This window comes from Littorina saxatilis, linkage group LG8, assembly GCF_037325665.1.
Source record: "Littorina saxatilis isolate snail1 linkage group LG8, US_GU_Lsax_2.0, whole genome shotgun sequence".
Classification (NCBI taxonomy): Eukaryota; Metazoa; Mollusca; class Gastropoda; order Littorinimorpha; family Littorinidae; genus Littorina; species Littorina saxatilis.
This window is the reverse complement of record NC_090252.1, coordinates 60335678-60359961: the sequence shown is the minus strand read 5'-3', so window position 1 is coordinate 60359961 and position 24284 is coordinate 60335678. Positions and strand designations below refer to the sequence as shown.

The 24284-nt window shown below is 40.6% G+C and overlaps 1 protein-coding gene across 2 annotated transcripts in view; it reads right to left on the bottom strand.

The window, feature by feature from the left end:
- The window catches only part of LOC138973986 (uncharacterized), a 34070-nt gene extending 10001 nt beyond the window's left edge, over positions 1 to 24069 (bottom strand). The window contains exons 1-3 of one of the 2 annotated variants that reach the window (XM_070346675.1): positions 2809 to 3721; positions 1397 to 1747; positions 619 to 954 (exon numbers count right to left, since the gene is read on the bottom strand). In XM_070346675.1, the coding sequence (XP_070202776.1) occupies positions 619 to 954; positions 1397 to 1747; positions 2809 to 2869 (748 nt within the window). In that variant the 5' untranslated portion in view covers positions 2870 to 3721. Of the gene's footprint in view, positions 1 to 618; positions 955 to 1396; positions 1748 to 2808; positions 3722 to 23789 lie in introns of those variants that run through there. The other variant, XM_070346676.1, reaches the window with a different exon arrangement.
- Between the last annotated feature and the right edge of the window lie 215 nt (positions 24070 to 24284).

Below are 24284 nucleotides of genomic sequence, written 5' to 3'. Positions count from 1 at the left end.
TACAGATAGAAAGACATACACACAAACAGCAAACTAGTCCCAAAAAACATCGTAACACATATACACACATCCCCACCCACACAAACACACACATACAAACCGCATCATCATCATAACACAAGGTAAATTAACTTAAAATATATGCAGCATTTAATGCTCAACTTCTTTTGCCAATCCAGAAATAACAGAGGTAAATGTGAGAGGCATCACGTTGACTTGCCTTGTTCATATATACCCTCCTCTTCGTGTGAACGAGCTTGTGCATCTGTCCAACAGAGCATCTTTCCACTAACACAAGTGCCAAAAATCAACACCCTGGCTGATCCCTTTGCCAAATTGGAATGCTTTTGCAAAAACAAATTACACATTGACAAAGTTGCAAGGTAAGAAACTAATTCGGCAAAAGAATCCAGAGAACAGCCAAGCTGTGGAGGTTTGGCGTGTGGTCCGATGAAAAGACGCTACTATGCCATGTGACAGTCAGGAGAAATTTGCATTGGTTTACACGATCGTGTGCACATGAAGGAAGGTTTCTTTAAGCCAAACAGTCTTGTTTGATGAAGAGTATACTAACACTACCAGAAAAGTAAGGACAATACATGCAGTCATGACACTTACATTTGACTCGTATTTTACACTGATCTTGGGTCGCGTTGTCCTTTTTGGAACACGTAATCGTCCAGCCATCTTTCTGACTATCTTGATACACAATCTGAAGGTCGCTGAACTCTCGTGACCTCGTGACCCGGAAGTGACTGTTCGCTATTCTGCATGTGTTACACGAACCACTAGCGAGACAATATCCACACTCCGCGACGTCGACTGAGTTTCCATCCAGATCCGTGACCGTCCAGTACATGTTCTGCGAGGCGTCGAGTCCAGAACACCTAATGGTTGTCTCTTTCTTCTCTATTACTTCCACTTCGTTATTCACGCACTTGTCAAGCTTGTATGCTGGAAGAGAGAACCATAGCTTGAGTTGGTTGGTGTTTGTGGGTTTTGTTTTCTGCTGCAGGCGATACAGTTCAAAGTTCCAAACATAACGCGAAATATGTCATTAGAACGAAAGCTTTAATGTAAGATACATACATACATGACGATTTACATCTACTTCGGATATGCCACCATTACAGTATGTTTTAAATGTCATTATACTAGCCGACCTGGTGAAAGCATTACTTTTATTTCCAGGGATAACACGGAGAGAATGCCTGTTGGTTTAGATTATCTATTTCTGTGCACAGCTCCCCCTGCCGCCTCCCCCCCCACACACACACACATAGACACACACGAACACTTTTAACTTTGATACGTTCATCAAACCCACGCAGAAGTGCCCAAAAGTTCGTAAAAATATATTGAAATAAATTTGGAAGTAATTAACGCGTAGTATTACCTTTAATAACGTTGATGTTGCAGGATGCTATCAGCGTCTTGGCCTCGTTGGAACATTTGACAACAGCGCCAGTGTTTGCATTTAGATTGTTTTTAAACTGTAACGTCGTGGATCTCAAGTTCCTAGAAATCTCATAGTTTGGGTTTGACGACGAACATACGACGTCACATGACGGGGTGCATGATCCACAACTTGCTACTGTCGTCTCCACGCCATTGGTTTCAGGCCCTGTGATGTTCCAGTGAATGTAATGATAGTACACTAGCCCAGTACATGTCATCGAAGTCTCGTGGTTTTCAACGATGTAAAAGTTCGTTTGAGCATTGCACTCAGTCAAAGAGTATGAGTTCCCTGCAGATAAAGGAGCAGACAATGACAAGACAAACAAACAAACAAACAAACACACAAGTTGAGTAAAGCAAATCAGTGCATTGAGAAAAGATGTTGGATTTTATCAAATTGAACTAAACGCAGTGCATTTCTGTCACCAAAGCTAGGCTAGCCAAAACTTTGTGGATGCGCAACACCGACACTTTGTCTTGGTAAGACATGGCAAATGAACCTACTTTTAATAAAACGGATTATTTTACTTGATTTTTGAGCTTGTTTTCAATTCAAACACAACATCTGCATGCATTTGTTTTAATTCAATCGATCATTAATAATAAAATGCATTAATTGCTCAATCTGTTTGCAAAAAATTCGATTCCTCCGAAAGCGGCGTATGGCTGCCTAAATGGTGGGGTAAAAACGGCCATACACGTAAAATTCCACGCGTGCAAAAACACGAGTATACGTGGGAGTTTCAGCCCACGAACGCAGAAGAAGAAGAAGAAGATGACAAAACGAATGTCATAGGGTTCCGAACTGAAACGCAATCCCATAGACCGGGTGAGTCATGGAACGCTTGACTAAAATTTCGATCAGTTTGATTAAGAAATGAGGTCGTGTTATTTCCGCCTCCACTTTTGATAAAAATGCCAGATATGACGTCATAAAAAACACATTTATCACAAAAGTGAAGGAAAAAAACACGGGTTGGGATATCATCTGAAAGAATGTGTAAGTAAAGTTTCATTTCAATCTGTCGAGTAATTTTCCGGGAATCCCCATGGACGAGTTGCCCTCCATGGAGGGCAAGTCGTCCATGCTTCAGGATGTTTTTCTTTTATATTTTATTTAAAAACCGTGCCAGTTGGAGTGTTCATATTCCACACAACGCTTACACGAAAGAGAACACACCAGGTTTTACAACAAAAACAATATTTTTTTTAAAAAGACGAGAGGTATAAGCTGCATTCGTTAGAGGGGTCGACTTGCTCTCCCTTCCCCTACAACAAGCAGTTACATTTCCACACACTACAAACCCACCCCCTCTCTGTCTCCAGACATACATCACAGTAACAACTGACCTTGAGAGCAACACACCACGACGAGACTCAGTAAAGCAAAACAGCAACTCAACCGCGACATCTTCTCTTGTTCACTCCTTTGAAGTACATTCTTACATCAATTCATAAGTTCAAAGTACACACATTATCTCTCAGCGCAGTCAGGCGGGCTTGTGTGAGACGACAGCAGGCCAAAAGTTTAACATCCTCTTTCCAGTTGTGACGATGATAATTCAGAATTGTCACTGTGTCCGTGTGAAAAGTACTGCTGCTGGCTTCAGGACATTGTCTTTCCTCTCACGAGCGTATAGTGTTAGTTGTTTCGTAATACACTGGTGTTGAGTTTCTGCACTGACTGTGTTTTCCATTGGTACACTAATCCTGTTTTAGTTTTGTGCAGAAAAAGTAGCGTACGATTATAGTTTTGTTTTCATTGACCAGTCCTGGTATTGTGTTTTGTATGTGTTTCTTTGTGGAAAAGAAAACTCGTACTCAGAGTGTAAAGAAAAGAGTTGCATATGTATAGTTTTATACAGGTACATCATCTTATTTAATGTATGCATTTCTATTGTGTCGCAATACACTGCTTTTGATTCCGTATACGGTGTGTTCGTTCGCTGAAGACTGTTTGTCGAAACGAAAATGTAGCGTTTAGTTCCAGGTTTGACCACAACACACTTGTCCTCTTACCTTGTACTATGTGTTCCATCGGAAGGATACAGCTTGTTTTAACAAAGAACAAGTAGTTCCCCATACACTGATCCTGATGACGTGTGGCATTATGTTCTTTCGCCAAACACAGTTTGTTTTGAAGAAGAAAAACAAAGTATGCCAAAGCTTAAGAGTTATCACACTAAACGTTTCTGTTCACCGTGTAATATATGTCTCATATCGCTGCACCAAGGTAGTAGTTGTGAAAGGTACATCAACAAAGTATGGTTCACTGAAGCGTGACTGCGTGGAGTTTGCCGTGACGTTAAGGAAAGTTGTGTTTATGTAGTAGGCTAATGCATTTTACTTCCGTGTCTGATCTGTTTTGCTTGGGGTGACGAGATCCGGTTCGTGTGCAAACAGGGGTGTTTCCCAGCACGGTACCAGCTCATTACACACACACACACACACACACACACACGCACACACACACACACACACACACATACACACACCACACACACACACACACACACACACAAACACACACACACACTTACACACACTTACACACACTTACACACACACACACACACACACACTCACACACACAAACAAACACACACACACACACACACACACACACACACACACGTACACACACGCACACACAATCAGGAAGGACATTTCATGATTCAATTTTGTTTGTAAACTTCAGCACGATATAACTCAACACATATATAGCAACACGGTTTGTCCAGTGTTAAACACAATTAGAAAGGAAAACACTTTAGGCTGGTATGCTACCTTACTGACACACCTTGAAGTGTGTGGACACCATTTTACTGCGTATAGGCACACTGTTTTCCGTGCAAACAGTTGGACACTGTCTCATATCTGCCAAAGATTTCACCTTAAATAAAACGACCCCTCCACGTTGCATCATCACTGCTTCGTCTGTAGAGGCAGGGACCTATATTATATAGGTCTATGGTAGAGGTTAGTGTTTTTACATGAATTTAGTTTCTAGTGTATTTCAAGAAATGCTGTCCTCTTTGACAAACTCCCACTTGTTCTAGGTTGTTGATGTTGGTATATGTCCAAGTGGCGGTGTGGTCGTATTTCGTGTAAAATCGTAGCCAGATCTAAGATGGTGAGGCGAATCATTTCCACGGGGAAAACTGTGCATCATTGTTACACATTGTTCGGTGGGGTGCCTTGGTTTATTGTTCGCATGTCGTGATTATTGTCTTCAGACGTGAGTGACAGACAGACACACAGATAGACGCATAGACAGACCGGAAAATAAAGACTGACGGACAGACATGCACAGATTCGTCAAAGAAACAGAGAGAAAGAGCTGGCTTGACAGAGAGAGAAACAGACAGACAGACAGACAGACAGAGCCAAAGGGAAAGATGTTTCTCAAGGAAGAAAATCACGTCATATTTTCCTCGAGGAATGACACGACAGTCGAATACGAATGCATCCGCGAGTTTAAACTTAGAGAAGAGTGGATTGAAAGGAGGGGGCCTCCGAGAGGGGAAGGGGAGGAGGGAGGGGAGAGAGGGGGTAGGGGCGGGGTGTGATTAACTAATTATGGTATGAAATTTACTTCCGGTGACGTAGTTTTGTGTCATGTTTATACTAAGTCGAATATTTCAATAATGTTTGCCTGCTTAAGCGTGTTGTTACTTGCTATACTTATCCAGAAAATAGACCAGTTAGACGTAAACAATGATTTGATCTTCTGGATCAGGGAGTTCCTATGCGATCGGACACAACGCGTCAGCCTCAGCAGCACTCGTTTGTTGGATCACTCTGTGCTATCTGACGAAATTGTCGTAAACACCGGGGCTCCACAAGGTTGTCCGTTTGCTGTTCTCAATTAAAGTCTTTTGAACACACATGCATTTCTCAAATAGAAAATGCTCCTCGGTTGTTCTTATTCATATCATTATAACCATTGCAGTACAGTGGAAAGAGAACAACGGTCGTTATCAACAAGATCTTCTGCGGTCTAATACTATTCATCGTAGTATGTGTCAGTGTTCGCGCTAGCATACATATACCGCGGAAATCGACGTACTCAAATCTATAATCTAGCGGTCCCCACTCTCACGGCGAAAGACATAGAACGGAAACGATAACGAAGACAGAGCGTTGAGATATGACAGTCTGTAAAGATAACCCAAATATCACGCTTTACATGTGAATGGATGTGTAAACATCCAGTTGACGGTAATCCTGGTGCACGTTTTACGGCATAATTACAAACCAAAGTTTGCATTGTATGATGCTATTTAAGATCGTTGTGTTTTGGCCAGGAATATCCTTTAAAAAATAAAATAAATAAAAATAAAAGAGTCGCATAATACGTCTTACTAGTTAGTGTAGCTACTAACGGTGTGTATACATTGCTTGCACTCAGACTGCCACATGCCGGTAAAAGCAGACAGAGATGCCTTGTCTGTGAATGTGTGTCACGGTCGAGCGTTCACATCCATCACGGGCTCGCCTGACTGAACGCCACTTCAGACAACAGGATGCTATCACAGGGTCACAGGCCTAAAGTGGATTTTCTGTTGTTTTTTCTCCTTCTGCTATCGCGTGATACGACCCCCCCCCCACACACACACACACATACACACGCACACACACACACACAAACACACACACACACTCACATACACACACACACATACACACTCCGCACACACACACCACTCCAACGCAAACAATGACATGGCGATGTTTATTCTTGAAGCGCAATAATACAGTTAAGTAAACAGTAAAATAAAGAAATACATAACATATGTCCAAGATATCTTCCAGTGGGGATGATATGTCATCTATTTCGTTGAAACAAGTCCAGGTGCACGTGTCTATCTGAACTGACACAGCACGTAATACAGGTTACTCACTTACTTCTTCTTCTTCTTCTTCTTCTTCCTTTTCTTCTTCTTCTTCTTCTTCTTCTTCTTCTTCTTCTTCTTCTTCTTCTTCTTCTTCTTCTTCTTCTTCTTCTTCTCCTCCTCCTTCTCCTCCTCCTTCTCCTTCTTCTTTTTCTTCTTCTCCTCCTCCTCCTCCTTCGATCGTAGGCTGCAACTCATATGTATTGTACACTCGTGGGGTTTTACATGTACGGCGATTGTTTCCGGGGGATGCAAGCTGGGTGTTTTCGTGGGTTTTTACCCACACACTCTGACGTGGATTACATGATATTTTCCCTACGCACTTGGTCTTGTACACACGGAAGGGGATAGGTCAACAGCTGGGCTAGTTAAGCCTCCCTTAAACCGCCAGACACAAGGAATCAAACCCCGACCCTTTCAATGCGCCAATTACAGTGGGTTAGAGTAGAAATCGGGAAATCCTTGTGAAGTTCAAGCGAGTTAATCAATGAACCGTGTACAGACGTTGCTGCCTGTTATACATGTATTCAACACGACCTATGCAATCATTGTTGACATGACTGGAGGTACTCTCAAGAACACATTTTGATTTCATCTTTTTTGCACTGATTGCGGACAACACCTACCGTATAACGGGATGTACGATTCGCATGGAAGGGCCTCCATTTCTTGTTTGTTTCTTTGTTGGATTTATGTTGATTTTGTTTTACTAATATGTGTGCTACAAACACCGTTTTATCAAAAATAAAGCATGCACAAAAAGCGCGTTTTACGATGTCAAGTCAATGCAGTCTGCATACGATTTTAAAGCAACATTAATCATGAATGGATACAGTATTAGTTATCGTTAGATTTGACTGCGATATCCAGATTTATCCGTGCCAATATCAAGAAAGCTTTCGAGACATTGGCACTGATAAATCTGGATATCGCAGTCAAATCTAACGATAACGATTTTATCGCATTCCATTTCGGAAGAAGAACCCAATAACCCCAGTCTAATAAATCGGTCAAGCGCAAGGGAGGCTACTGCCATGAAGGAAATGTTGGATTGTCTGTTCCTGCTTTCGCAACTTTGCTGCTATAACTTTCATTTTTCAAATACTCTTTCGTTTTCTAAGACGTAAATAAGGCATCTAAAAACAACAAAGAAAAGAAAAATATTGTGTAAACAGATCACACAAAAAAAGGTTCAGTGGAGGAACACGGAACAGCCTTCGCGGTTACTTGCAGTCTTTTAGACTTCAAAGGCTTTAATTTGGCAATTCTAAACGATGGCAGGAACTGAAGTGCCCCAGACTGTATCAGTGAAGTCCTCTGGCTCATTTTCTGTGTAGAAGACAGCTTCCAGTTCTTCGTCGTTATCGACGGACTGCAGTGTTGATAATTTGGTCGAATCGCCAACTGCAGACGACACAACATTCCAAGACAACTTTCAAAGATGGCGTCTTCCGATAGCCTTCGTGACTGTTTTGAAGCTGTTGAGGTGTTTGTGTGGATTTTGCATGGCTACGACAAAGAGGGATGGGACAGTGATTCATGCTGGAGCAAAACGTTTAAATCGGCTGCTCATTTCCAGCCTTTACGTGAGTGATGAGCGCTGATACCCTGCAAGATAACTCGCTTCTTGCTCCAAAGTTCACGGCTGTTCCAATCGCCTCCCTCGGTAAGATTAAAGCATACCATTCTACTACCTCTCTGTTAAAGGTGGGTGGAAAAAGTGTGCATTTATTCATTACACAGCTTAAACTTGCTGATGCAATTACTTTCGATAATGAATTTGCGCTTTAAAATAATGGGCGACTTGTGTTTCCTTCACGTGAGATTTTTTCTTCAAAATTACAATTGGAAAACTACTTCCTGCACGATATCAAATTCCCTAGGAACTTCCTCTGCGATATCAATTGATATACAGTTCCTAGTTGACCAATGACAACAGGTGTTTTTGTCATGTGATCAGTAAAAATGCGATAATATAGAATATCAGTCGTAGTATATGACAAGAACACAACATAAAACTCAAAATCAAACATGATAGTATGGCACATAATCGTATGCAACCTATCATGATAAGATTCAGTATACAATATAGGTCGTAGGATATGAAAATAACACAACATGAATCTAAAAATGAAACGGGCAACTTTAGTGTAGCACATAATCGTAAGCAACCAATCCGGAACAGATGCAGTATACAATATAGGTCGTAGGATATGAAAGAACACAACATAAAACTCAAAATAAACATGTAAGTTAAGTATGGCACATAATGGTTAGCAGCCAAAGCATCAACAGAAAACAGCAGAGCAAATGGCAAGTTCAGCTTGAGACATGTACAGGGTCAGACATTCATTGGGACATGGCATGCCATCAAGGGATGACATTAAACTGCCAAAAATAAACAACATGTAGTGGAACATACCCTTCAGCATACAGATAAAACAAAACAAAAACGTGCAAGTGTTTAAATACTTAAGTATATCACAAAAAGCAAACCAAAAATTGGCACAGTAAAACACCTGTAATGATTTATATTTTAAATGTTTATTTTTTATATATATAATTATACATAAACAATATTCTGTAGTTCTACGGGTTTTGTTGTTGGATTTGTTGTCGGGAGATAGAGGTGCTCCCCTCCCCCTCCCTTCCATAAATCAAATATTGACTAAGTAAGAACACAGGGGATCAAGCCAAAAACAACAAAATCACGCACAAAATATGCACAATTACAAAACACAAAAAAGCAATGCCAAAAAAAGACAACAATCATAAAACAAACGCATATGAAATTTACGATGCAACCTGTGCAAGACTGACATCGCACCAAACAGACACATGTACATCAATTTAAAAAAATAATTATTCTCAGTTTAACAGTCTCATCAAGTATATGTTTTTTTGCCATAAATTAAAAAAATCAATACTTTGACATGGTTGAAGAGAATTGGACATACAGAATTGATAAAATACAACGAATTATGAATACAATCATGGTTTACAAAAAATGGTAGTATTATGGGTAAAATATGTGTGGTCAAAGCACTGTTATTGTCACAAGTTATTTTTGAGATGTAAGCATTGGTAGCGCCTAGACATCAAAAGTGTGTTTTTGAACACATTAATATACCGGTTTATTTGGATGGAAAGATATTTAAATTAAAAGGCATTTGAAGAAGTGAAGAGAAATGTATGTGTAACGATTAACATCTGTACATGTAACACATTCAAAACTGGTGGTCTTGTTTTGAACATGTACACAGACATATTTTGGTTTGTAGTTAAAGGGAAGCAACTGGTATTTTGGTAATGTGTGAACATTGATTGTTACCTCCCTTTAATTAGTCTTTTCAACTTGGCTAACTAAGTTTTATGTTTTTGGATTGTATAAAATTGTTCAAGTTGTTTTAAATGTGTTATTTTGATTAAGTGTTAATTATAAACTTTGATAAGTGGTAAAGACATTTTATTTTAAGACATTTATTGTTAGATATTTTCCAGTTCGATTTTTAGAATTTTAGCGTCACTTCCGCCCTCCGCTGAAAAGCCGCCAAGTTGGTGGGACATTTGTTGGAGCACTTTTTGGTTCTAAATCAGGTGAATATTGATTTCTACATTGTCATCTGTTTGAAATATGATTAGTTACTAGTTTAGCAAGATGGATAGTATAAATTGGAGTGGTTACAGGGCCGGACTAGGCAAAGAGGAGGGGGGGGGGTTGCCAGTGGTGGCCCAGGGGAATGTCCCCCCTGGCGGCAGAGGCGGATCAGTTCATTTTATGATTGGTTTTTTTCAAAAGTATATTGTGAAGTATGGGTGTGAAGGCGCTTCGCGCCTAGCTTGCTAGGGGGGTCCGGGGGCATGCCCCCCCGGACAATTTTGAAAAGAAGGATGCAAAATGGTGCATTCTGAGGATGATCATTACCAGTTTCAGGCAGCAGATTTTGTCACTGATTAATACCCCAAAAATTGAAACGCAATGTAAAATAAAGAAATGCATACCTCATTCAATATTTTTATTTTTTGGCTGGGGGGGGTCCGGAAAACCCCCCCCCCCCCTCGTTGTGGGGGTCAGGGGGCGAAGCCCCCTGAAGCTGACGGGTAGGTCATATTCTGAGATAGGAAAATGGTCGCTCCTTGCATGAAACGGCATAAAATAAGCAATAATAAAAAAAAATTAAATAAGTAAGGTACATGTTTAGGCTAGGGGGGGGGGGGGGGGTTGCGCAACCCCCATAACCCCCCCGGTAGTCCGGCCCTGGGTTATTTTTGTAAATCTGTTCCGAAACTGCGGCCCTATGCTCCACAGGGAGTCTACAGGAATAAGTCAAGTAAGTCAAGTTCCGAAACTGAAATATTTGTAATTTGACCATGTTGAGTTTTTTTTTACAGAAGCACCTGTCACAGAAACAGTGCATATTATTTGTATTTTGGGTTGTAGTTTTTTGTGTATGAAGTGCGTAGACGGAAAGATAAGTGTGTTACTGATGTTGTGAAGTTAAATAGGGTTTAGGTTTTGCAAAGAAATTTAGTTTTGGATTATAATTTGAACTTTGAAGTAAAAGAAAGTTTTGCGCATGCGCGGTAATAACCGAAAGCGCATTGCATTATAGGAAAGTTGGCTGCCGCTGTTTTATGGAAAAAAAAAAGTGTTTGTGACTAGTGTTTTATTTGAGATGTTTAAGGTGAGATTTCATTCAAAGTGATTTAGACATTGTGATTTGAAGAAGTTTGGTCATAATGGTCAGTTTATCACTGCAGATAAATGTGATTATTTGTTACAAAGTAAATCAAAGATGGTTAGTCACTGTCTTGTAGGATAACATATAGTCTTTCTGTTTCTGTCAATGAAGATGGAATTGATCACAGTAGGCAAAATGTTACTCCTGTGTTAGGAAGAAGATTTACTATTTATAGTTGGTAAATAGTAAATGATGTCTAATTATCAGCTGTTTTTAGTTGATATGTGGAATTATGTAATGATAGTGGTGTGTTGGAACACAGTAACTATGTGGTAATTATAAGTCATAATTACTAGCCCCGTCGCGATATAACCTTAAATGGTTGAAAACGACGTTAAACACCAAATAAAGAAAGAAAGAAAGAATAACTAGCCTCTGGTAACATCTGGTAAATATTATTTGTGTTTTATTGTGTGGTAAAAAGAAAATGTTTGTTTAATGTTCAGAGCCAACTTGTCTGAGTGGTGTTTGTTCTTACATTTTGGCGAAGCACCTTATGAACACTGGGTTTTTAAGTGTTTGGTCTTTAGGTCTAACACTGTTCTTTAGTCATTGTATTTCATTTTTGGAAATGGAAGTTGTATTTTGTGGAAAAAACAGAAAAGACACAAGAGAATAAAAGGATTTTGAAACATGTATTTCTGCTTTTGTGTTATTCATTGAACACATACAATCCCCTGCCCCCTTTCTTAACATAATTGAATTTTCTAAATTAAACCTGAAAAGTCGAGAGTGTTACATACACATAATTGTTCTCTAAAAGGTGGTTTAAATACGATCAATGTGAATGATTTACAGAACTCGTTTTTATTGTCGTGGGCATTACGTCTACAAAATGATGTGTATGTTAAATAATGATGATACAATCGTTTATTTAACGTCACTCTGTAAAAACAATGGCGACATTTGTCTTGTATGGTAAAAAAGATAAGTAAATTTTAAGGGTCTTATTGTCCGTCACGTCTTAATTGCCTATATTGGACATGAATATTGTTGATGGACATATGATATCGTTTTACACGGTCTGTGAACGAATCGAAAGCAAACCTGCACGGTTGTTTGAATATAACGCAGTAAGAACCGCAATTGTAAACGCAGTTAATGAAACAAAAGATGGAATAATCGTTACACATGTAAATATTTTAGATATTGATGTGTTGTTTAAGCCAAGGCAGATTCGTAAAGTTTTAATTATAAATGTAATGACATGCAGAATCCATTGCAATACGATTTTGGAAACATACAGTTGGTTTTGAGCTGGTATATAAACATTCGACTTTAGTAACCGATTTGATGAAGGAAATACGATTACGATTGTCGCATTCCATAATATATACCCCACACATAGTTTGCTATTCAACATTGGCATTGCGTATAGTTTAAATTGTATATTGTGTTGGCGAAATAGATTATTGGAACTTTTTCTTTATTGCTGTAAAAGGATTTCAAATATTTGGAAATATGTTGAGGAGAAGGTTTGTGTTAAGTATAACGTAAAAATGAGAATGAATTTGTATGATTGTTTATTTGGTATGATACATAGTAATGATTATGTGCATGAAGTTGTTGATTATATTAATATTATTATTATTATTATTACAATATTATTATTATGATTATTGCAAAAACTTTTATCGGGATATATAAGTATGGAACTCCATTCAAAATTATAGATATATTTTTGATTATGAAGTTCGGTTAAGGCAACTAGAATACTGAATAAAGAGAACAAAATTAAATTAAATTGAAAGATAGGGAGTATTGTAATTGTATTAAATATGTTTTGTGAAGAGAGTGTCGATATTAAAACAAAATTCTGGATTTGATTATAAAAAGAACCATAAAGAAAAATAAAGAAAAAAGGGCATACATGGGAAGGGTTGTAGCAGCCTGCATGCAACTGCGGTAAAGTAAAACAAATAAATTTTAAAAAAAGTTATGACATCGGAAACTTCTTCTTTCTTCTTCTTCTGCGTTCGTGGGCTAAAACTCCCACGTACACTCGTGTATTTTACACGAGTGGAATTTTACGTGTATGACTGTTTCTTACTCCGCCATTTAGGCAGCCATACGCCGTTTTCGGAGGAAGCATGCTGGGTATTTTCGTGTTTCTATAACCCACCGAACTCTGACATGGATTACAGGATCTTTTTCGTGCGCACTTGGTCTTGTGCTTGCGTGTACACACGGGGGTGTTCGGACACCGAGGAGAGTCTGCACACACAGTTGACTCTGATAAATAAATCTCTCGCCGAACGTGGGGACGAACTCACGCTGACAGCGGCCAACTGCATACAAATCCAGCGCGCTACCGACTGAGCTACATCCCCGCCCATCACACATCGGAAACAATCGCTATATGTTGCCCTTTGAATAGCAGCAAGATGATTGCCTCCCCTGGACACCTTGTTCTGAATTGTGTGCTAATTGTTTTACCTTTTATGTGGTGATGTTTTGTTGTTGAATTTGTTTCAATTAAATTCTCCCGGCAGTCAATATGTTAATCACTAAGCTACGACACAATTGATACCTTATTTGGTGATGACGCTATCCTATATTCGGAACAAAATGGAGACAAGTGTCCAAATAAAAAAAGTATGACAAATGTTAACTTCTCTGAATGTTTGATTTTGTCTGGTGTAACATACTAACATTACAAAAATACTGTTAACTATATAACACATTCTTGTTGAATTTGTTAAATGTTTGGGACACTGCAGGCAGATATTGCGACGAACTGCGAAATCAAAATGTTGGATAAACTTAAGTGACTGTGTCCACCGCTAAGGTGTTCGTAGCGGAATCTATGTCGCGCTACCACCAACAGTCAGCGTCATTTTCGTTTTTTTCTTAATAAATCCCCCCCCCCTCCTCCCCCGCCTTCTCCCTTCTTTTCTTAGTAGATTTTGAAAACTGATACATCGTAGACTTGAATTCACTATTGGTATTGCAAGTGAAAATGCCAAGCAGCTTTGATTTCTTTTTTGGAGATCGCGTTGCTAATAATGTGTAAAACAGGTCATATGTTTTCGTAACGTTCCTCTTGATATTGTCAGATTTTCACAAGTACCATCTTTGAGGATGACCGTAGCTTCAAATAACTGCTCTAAGCCTTAAAGGCACAGTAAGCCTCCCGTAAACCATCACTAAGCTCCCCGAGCCTCTACATACATGCAGTGCAAGCATACTTCCATTTGAACGCTCACCGAACGGGAACAGCCTGGCAGCTTTCTGTCGAGAGTGAGACATGTTCAAAGAATTTATTTCGTTTACTATGCGAACGGACAATCAAGCGCCTCGTTTTGGTGCTAGACCTAACTTTTAAAATTAAAATAATAAATTAACAGCTTGTTACACAAACATTCTTAAATCATAAAAGAAATTTTTTTTTTCATCAAGACAAGATCAGTACAATTCGAAGTTTTGAAAGTTTGAAAAAAGAAAAGCCCGGAAACGTGTCACGCAAAACGTCTTTCTCGTAGCAGACGACGGTTCTGCCTAGCGCCAGTTCCTCTGAACCGTCAACCGCCACCGCTCTAGTTCGCAGCCGTTTGTTGCGTTTTAGATTCAGAGGTACACAATAACGTGCTATTGCAGATAAGCTTACAGCGAGTCGCATTGAAATCACAAACTGACGACTAAATTGTGAAAAAAAGGAAACTGGATCACACGGGTTCACGATGGCTCAGGGGTAAGATAAACCATGCAAAAATAAATTCTTTGAAAATTGCTCGCTCTTTACGGAGGGCACCTAGGATGTTCTCAAGCGGTGAGTGTTTAAATGAAAGGGTGTTTGTACTGTGTGTAAAAGCCTGACAGTATCTGTGATGGTTTACGGGAGGCTTACTGTGCCTTTAATTTGCGCAAAATTGTTTTTCATCCAGGAAATAAACAGTCGCGTCATTTTAAGTTGGACTGTTTCAACTTGGACTCATAAGATTTTTTCTTTTTCTTAAAAATATAGTTTTTGGCTTCGCATATGAAAACGTAATGTGTTATATACTGTACAATACCACACTTTTCACAACAATAAGATTGTCATGCATACAAAAACACAAGCTTCTCAAATGACTAGAAAATAGTGGTACCCCATGCACTATTAAAGGCATTCCCCATCGAATATGATGGTCGCCTAGGGACCAGGGAGGCACCTGCACCTCTCCTTTAACTTTGCTTTGCAAGAGCACTCTGCGGATGTCTTATTTTTGGTGTGTAAGACTTTTGTAGGTGCAATTATTAGGTATGCCTCGGCATACGGCATTATCAGGATTCCGGACGACTCACTTGAATTTGTATCACTTGCGTAACAAGACGTCGGATACATGTGTAGGGTTGAATCATGAAAAAAGCATCATTACATTTACTTGACTTAAGCGAGTCCAGACTTGATTCGAGTGTTACAGGTGAATCTCTCAATGTACCCCACTATTATAAGTATATTCAGGCTTAACAGTGCAAGTCCACCTATTTCGCCTATGTCAATGAGTCATTAATGAGCTCACCGTAGACCTGATCTGGAAGTTGAACATGCAAAGGGCTTGTGGCAAGAAATCAAAATTATTGAGTCCAGCCCTTCGAAATCCAGGTCCCAGATGGTTTTATTTGCCTGACGGACAGTGCAAAAGAGCACAACGTAACCCATTTCAATATTAGTTGACTTTAATATCGATTGTCATAAACCAGACAGCATGGCGAACAACCATGTCCATCTTTGGCCCAGCTTCAACACCTGGTTGAAACGTCCACAAGAACTGGTACTGCATCAACGTTGACCTTGATTGATCGCATATACACGGATAGCAAAACGATGATTTGGAATGTACTGAAGTAAACTCTGGTGTGAGTGATCATAATACGACTTGCTGCGCATGAAACTATATAAACCCAAAATGTCCTACAACGCGCTGCACAACAATCGAATATCGGACTTTTGAAGACGTTGATGAATCTCAGGTGTGTGTTTTTATCGATCTTCAGCACCCTTTCAAGATGTATTCAGATGTATTGAGACTAGGGAGGCACTTCGTTATTTTTCATTTATTCTCGAACCGATTATTGTGAGCACGCCCGTTTGTTTTTTGTTCTAATTGCTTTTCCTTTATTATTCTGTATTAGATGTACGGACAGGTTGGACAAAATCGGCGAGGTATTAAACCACTCTCCTTGAAAAATAAATCCATCGTCATCGTCGTCATCATCATCGTCATCCTTCACTTTATCTCCTCATACAGCGACATATTCATTCCTGGGTCAGCTTCTCTCGTGAGGGCGGCAGGACCTGAATAATAGACAGACAGACAGAGATCAGTGTATTGTTAGCTTTTCTCTGAACTTGTAAATTAGTTAACCATTGCACACTGTCTTTGTCTCCCTGGCCGCTCTCTCTCTATCGCTCTCTCTCTCTCTCTCTCTCTCTCTCTCTCTCTCTCTCTCTCTCTCTCTCTAATAAAGGTATATTCAGGTTTTAAAACCGCCCACATTCTTGAAAAATATCTGCATGGAATCACCAGAACTGGGTGGCCGATTGGTAACCCACTTGCGCTCGGAAGCGAGAGGTTGCGAGTTCGACCCTGGGTCAGGGCGTTAGCAATTTTCTCCCCCCCCCCCACCCCTTTCCTAACCTAGGTGGTGGGTTCAAGTGCTAGTCTTTCGGATGAGACGAAAAACCGAGGTCCCTTCGTGTACACTACATTGGGGTGTGCACGTTAACGATCCCACGATTGACAAAAGGGTCTTTCCTGGCAAAATTGTATGGGCATAGATAAAAATGTCCACCAAAACACCCGTGTGACTTGGAATAATAGGCCGTGAACAGTAGAATATGCGCCAAAATGGCTGCGATCTGCTGGCCGATGTGAATGCGTGATGTACTGTGTAAAAAAATTCCATCTCACACGGCATAAATAAATCCCTGCGCCTTGAATATGTGCGCGATATAAATTGCATAAAATAAAATTGAAACAAATTGAGTATCACTTGAGAGACAAGGGGCAAGGCACCCATTCTGTTTGCAAGCTGAATGTCGTCAGATAACTCATCCGTCAACAGTCAACCGCAAAAATATCGTGCATGTCGAACCTGAATGTTTGAATGTATCCCGTCCCCGACAACAGAATGTTTCTTCCTTCCCGGTAACGCTGTAGAAGGATGACCACCATCTTGAAATCAAAGTTATCGTACCGATAACAGAAACAATATGTATGGGTAGGGATATATGCACCTTTAACTGCATCGTAGGACAGTGCCTACGATAGGCGCTATCGGTGGTTCATGAATTCCACGATCGGGGAGGGGGGGGAGGGGTCGGAAGCTTATCGGATAGACAAAACTCCTACCTGATTCTTTCTAAATACGGCACCTTGTATCTTTCTGTCTTTCTCTTTCTCTCCCCCCACTCTCATTATATCTCCCGCCTATCCTCACCCCTTCCTCACTATTTACTCCCTGTTTATCTCGCCTTATCATATGTCTTACCATTCAGTTCCACAGGCGGTAGGTCTGTGATCTCACTGTAGTAGTGGTCGGCGTCCTGTGCATCACTGCTGGGCGCTGTCTGAGTGTCGCTGGTCTCATTGTAGTACACGGCGCCACCACTCGCACCGTCGCTCCGGATGTTCACGTACACACGACCGGTCTCAGTGTCGGGGGCAGTGCCGGGAGCAGCGTTGAACGCAGCATTGTGAGCAGCATTGTGAGCAGTATTGTCAGCCGTGTTTTGAGAAGTGTTAGGAGCAGTGTTGAACGCAGTGTTGTCAGCAGCATTGTCAACAGCTTTGTGAGCAGTGTTTTGAGAAGTGTTGGGAGCAGTGTTGAGAGGCTGCGGTGCAGTGTTGTTGTCAGGATGAAGGTCCGAGTATGTGTGTTCAGGTATTCCTCTTCTTCGTCTGGGCCTCTCGTAGGTTCTGTCTGTGACACAGGAGACACGGCTTTGATAGGTTATTTGATAGCACAAAATCTAACGTTATGGTTCACGTTTTCTAAATGCAGAGTTCATATAATGCACACACATATCCCAAAGTCTGGATCCTGCTTGTCTATTACAAAGTGTAGAAGACATATATCAATCACGAATAAGTAGATCCTATTTATCAATAAGAACATGCATAATTATCATATTTATCAATCACTGATTATATGTCCGAGTCTACATGAGATGAGTGTTTCTAAGCCTTACCCTTTAGCTTGACAATAATGACGACGACGACGACGATGAAAACGATGACATCAGCAGCAACAGACCCGCCCGCTATGAATGCTAGGGGTACATCTGCGTTATCCTCTGGGGTTTCGGGTTGGTCTGCAAAACGACAAGTTCAAACGTAGAGTTACTTAAATTCAAAAGTTCCATTTAAATCTAAAATTGTTTACAATAAAGTTACAATTTTTGATGTTACATGTATTTTCTGTCAAGGAATCGAACAATGCAGCTTTGCGACAGATTCATTTTCATCTTACTTTTGGCAGGTTAGTGGCGTAAGATGAAAAGAAACGTAAAAGTAATTAATTAATGCGGAAGTACCCGAGCCAGTTAAAAGCCAACATGAGGGTCGAGAAGTCTTGACGACATCGAGCGTTCTTTCTGTTTTTACATTTAGTCAAGTTTTGACTAAATGTTTTAATATAGAGGGGGAATCGAGACGAGGCTAACGAAGCAAGGGAGAGTACTCGTGTTTTTGTTTTGGTTCGCTAGCATCTGGTTATCTTGTAAGTTGAATGTTCGTTTTTTTCGACCTGCATTGCTTTCATAATGAAAGAAACGTTTGCTTATTGCATCTCATACATCAGATCAGTTCTGAGATTCATTTTTGCGTGCAACTGATATGGTTTTCTGAGCCGTGCAATACGATTTTGGAACTTCATACAAATGTGTCACATTGTTCGGCGCGAGGTCAAAGGTCGGGAGCAAAGTAGTTCTTCGCCCAAATCGGAATCTGCACTATCATATATTTTTTTGAGTCCATGATGTATTTATTGAGCTATAAAAATACAACATATATACCCATACTGAAGTAACAGAGACAAAGAAGGGAGGTCATGGGATATATAAACATATACAATATCAAATAGTGTTCAGAAAGTAAAGAAAGAAAAAAAGAAAGAAAAAAAAAGGAAAGAAAAAAAGAAAGAAAGGAAGGAAAAGGGAACACAAGTCGTGTTAAGCGAAACAGAAACATAGTTAAGATGAAACTAAAAGATAAACGCTAAAATCCAGTCATCACGGAGACAAGTAGTAAGGCCTGGCTAGCAGAAAGCCAGAGACCGAGACTGCTCACGCGTGTCTCCCCGAAGCATGCAAATATGGAACCTCATTCATTATCATGTTTTATTTAATCTTGAGCATGCACGTAACCAAGACATATCTATATATGTTTGGATTCAGAAGTAAATGATAAGGAATACAATGCAATCACCATTTAAGTTTATTACTGTTCTTTTGATATAATTATAACGTTGAATTAAAAAAAAACATCATTCGTCAATGTTTAAGTGTTGTTCTTGTTGGAAAAAACAACAACCCGAAAGTACTTACTCAACGTGACGTTGCCAACAGCAACGGGGCTTCCAGCAGGCAACACAGTGACAGTCACGTGATACACGTCCTCCGTGACGTTCGCAGAAATGGACAGGCTGCAAGTGCCATTGTAGTATACCCGACTGCTTTCTAAGAATCTAGACAACTGTGGCCTGTCAATGTCTATGACGTCTGCCTGGAATACAAAGCAAAAATCATGTCATGGTAAATGTATTTTAAAGTACGCAAACTCTTGTTGTTGCCTTCCTGGGGCCAGGTAGATCATTTGGGTGTGGGAAGGTCGGGTGGAAGGACAGGATATATAGCACAGGCAGAGGAGCATACAATTAAGACACCGAAGACAGAGGTTGCTTTAACTTATCTTAACTTATCTTTTATTGAAGGAAAATGTAATTAAGAATAACCACTCAGGTAGCTTATCTAAATCATAAATATTCCAAAACAGTTCAGCTAAATTTGGTAGCAACTAGAAACAATACTATAAGTTATAAATTAGAAACAATAACATAACTCTAATATAGGAAATAGCAATGCTTACATATAACCAGAAATACCAATTATGAATTCTGATATCTACCAGTACCAGAATCAGCTAGAAACAATAACAGAACCAGAAAATATGTCTTCAGTGTAAAACCAGAAATAGAAACTATGAAACAATATATGCCAGAAAGCAGGGAAAAAAAAGGTTATTATTCTGGTAGCAACCAGAAACAATGTAATCCAGAAACAATATATATATATATATATATAAGACCAGAATTTCTGGTGTAAACCAGAAAGCAGTGTAAAGAAGAAGGCAAGATTCTCCTCAGTGAGCACACTTGAAACCTAAACACAACATCTGCTGCTGACGCTAAATCGCGAAACACAAAGAGACAGGTCTCGGAATTTAACACCACAAGTCGCGATCGACGGCTTACAAACTTCGCGACAAATTTGGGCAGCGCTTCGACCGTTCACGTCAACAAAGGAGCACCGCACAGCTCACTATCACAAATCACATTGTCTGCTCTAGTAAATTGTAATGGGCTTATTGTCCGTCAGGTCTTAATTGCCTATATTGGACATGAATTGGTTTATACGATTCGAGTTTTACGCCCTCACGGCTTTTTGATGTTTGCGTGTTTAGGTGGTATCAGCCATCTGCACTTATGGTAGAATGACCAAGATCTTTAACGTGCCATTGTGGTGACACGGGGGTGGGAGATGGATACCGTCTCTGGGTCTGCACATAAAGTTGACCCGTGTCCGTCCCGGCCCGGATTCGAACCAGCGACCTCTCGATCACAAGTCCAGTGCTCTACCACCTGAGCTACCCGGGCCCCCTGTCTGCTCTACTGCAATGCTCGCTCTTTTAAAGACAGTGGTCACTTCCGATTTCCTGTGGCGATAAGCCAATAGGGAGGATACCCTGTGTAAGCCAACGGGGGGTGTTCTACTTAAAATGCCTGCCCAATGAAATGGATCGTTAAAGATGCAGAGAGCCCTGTGTCACACACCGGAAATATTACGAGCAGTTACACTAGCTAAAGGGAGAAGAGGGCCCTGTCATGCATCACACACCGGATAAGGCTCATTAGATTACAAGCAGTGTCAAAGCTGATACATAATAGTAGCTAAAAGGGGCCGGGAAAGTTATGGGATCTTACCACCTAGATTAGAAATGAATCCGGTCAAGAGTCTACCCTACGATAGTAAACACACAATAAAGCACAAAGACAACCAGGTATTATTTAGTCACTCCTTAGGCACTGATGGTTAGAGGTTACTCCGCTGCTTCTCACCATTTTAAGTTAGGGATTTCCTAGCACAAAGGGCAGTATTTAAAGGTAAGCCCAATGTTACTAGCACACACACACACACAGGGAATAGCTATAGACAGGGGAGGCAACTGGGTCGGGCAGGAGATAACACACACAAAGAGACGGGGTACGCCACTTGGTTACATGGGAAAACACTGGACTTGTGATCCTAGGGTCACGGGTTCGAATCCGGGCCAGGGCGGACATGGGTCAACTAAATGTGCCGACTAAGAGACGGTATCCACGTCCAACCCCCGTGTAGCCACTGCGGCACGTAAACGACCTCGCTCAATCTGCCACAGTTGGCTGACTGCACCTGCACACAATCCTGGGATACGCGACTCTGTTGCTGCTAGCTTTCCACTGGGAAGAAGATACCCGAATTTCACAGCAATAGGACAATTTAAAGGAATGAAAATGTAAATGAAAAAAAAATGAGAAAAAAAATAAAATACAGATTAAACAAAGGTATATATTCAGTTTAATTCTCATATCTCATCCTGTCAATTTCTGTGCATTTGAAAGATCCTATCCTATTAAAAAAAAAAAAAAAAAAAACCCACACACACACAAAAAAGTCAACTCACAGAGTTTGGTCCAGTCAGATTCCAGAGGCAGACGACATCTTGATCAGAGTCATAGACCGTGTCGATCATAGCAGTAGCCGTCACGGTCCAACCATTCAACGTCACGCTCCGTTTGGAGATCTCTGCTGGGTCTGCACACAGAGAAATGCAGTGTGTACATTCAGGCCTTGGCTACATGTAGTTAACAAATAAAACACAGACTTGATAAGGATGTGAGAAGCATAAGGGAACTACAACAACAAAAAGAAAGAGAGACAGAGACAGAGAGAGAGAAAGAGAGAGAGAGAGAAACAGAGAGGGAAAGAGAGAGAGATAGAGAGAGAGACAGAGAGAGAGAGACAGAGAGAGATAGAGAGAGAGACAGAGAGAGAGAGAGAGAGAGAGAGAGAGAGAGAGAGAGAGAGAGAGAGAGAGAGAGAGAGAGAGAGAGAGAGAGAGAGAGAGAGAGAGAAAGAGTACAACGACAACAAAAACAGAGACAGCAACGACACCAAAGACAAAAGTAGGGGTGTGTGTTTCATTAAAGATAAACAATGCTTGACATCGACTGCCGGTGCCAAGCAAAATCCATGTAAAGATATGTTTTGATTGTGTGTGTGCTAAATCCACATTTCCCTATCTGCAGCATGCTAAGTCACTATACTTTCAGAAGAGGGAGACCCAACAAGAACAGAATCAGTGAGCTACTTACACACAACACGGATTCTGCAGGAGTCTTCTCTGGCTTCATCACGTCTGATACAGGTCAGCGTTTTGTTGACCACCTTGTCTCTTGCGTAGTTCAGGATCACCAGCTGGCTCACAGTCTCGTTTCGTGAGGCAGATAAGTCAGTACTGGTCGAGCATTTGTAATTCCTAATAAGGCTCAGACATGTTGCTATCTCAGATGTGGATCCATTGTTGTCTGTTATTGTCCACTTCATGTTTTCATAGTGATTGAGACCTTCACACCGGATTGGTGTCTGTGGCTGTGTTTCCCAAATTTGTAGCGTTCTGTTTTGACACTGGGGCATGTGGTAGTCTGTGTAAAAAAAATTTACGAATTACACTCAAATACATATTATCAAACATAGGAACCAACCCACGCAATTTAACAAACACGAAGAAATAGAAAGAGACCAACAGTCAGACAGACAGGCAGACAGACAGACAGATAGTAAGACATACGCACAAACAGCAAACCAGTCCCGAAAACACAAATACATACACCACTCCCCACACACACACACACACACACACACACATACAAACTGCATCATCAAGATGATAAAAGGTAAATCAACTTATCATGTATGCGGCATGTAATACTCAACTTCCTTTACCAATCGAGAAATAACGGAGGTACGTTTGAGACATATCACTTTAACTTGCCCTGTTCATGAATACCCTCCTCCCCGTGTGAACGAGCTTGTGCATCTGTCCAACAGAGCACCTTCCTACCAAAACAAGTGCTAACATCAACAACCAACCTGCCACCTGAGCCGAGTTCGAATGATTTTTTTGACAAATTAAAATTGTTGTCGGGTACAAGACTAATTCGGCAAACGGATCCAACTCTGCGCAGAGAACAGCCAAGTTGTTTAGGTGTGGCGTGTGGTCTGATGAAAAGACGCTACCATTGCATGTGACAGTCAGGAGAGATTTGTATTGGTTTACTAGATCGTTTGCACATGAAGGAAGGTTTATTTAAGCCAAACATTCGTGTTTGATGAACATTTTACTAACACCACCAGAAAAGTAAAGACAGTACATGCAGTCATGACACTTACATTTGACTCGTATGTTACACTGATCTTGGGTCGCGTTGTCCTTTTTGGAACACGTAATCGTCCATCCATCTTTCAGCCTGTCTTGATCCACAATCTGAAGGTCGCTGAACTTTCCTGACCTCGTGACCAGGAAGTGATCATTCGATATTGTGCATTGGGGACAGGAACCAGTAGAGGGACAAAGTCCACACTCAGCGATGTTGATTGAGAATCCATCCAGATCCGTGGCCTTCCAGTACATGTTGTGCGAGGCGTCGAGTCCAGAACACCTGATGGTTGTCTCTTTACATTTAGTCAAGTTTTGACTAAATGTTTTAACATAGAGGGGGAATCGAAACGAGGGTCGTGGTGTATGTGTGTGTGTGCGTGCGTGCGTGTGTGTAGAGCGATTCAGACCAAACTACTGGACCGATCTTTATGAAATTTGACATGAGAGTTCCTGGGTATGATATCCCCATACATTTTTTTTATAAATGTATTTGATGACGTCATATC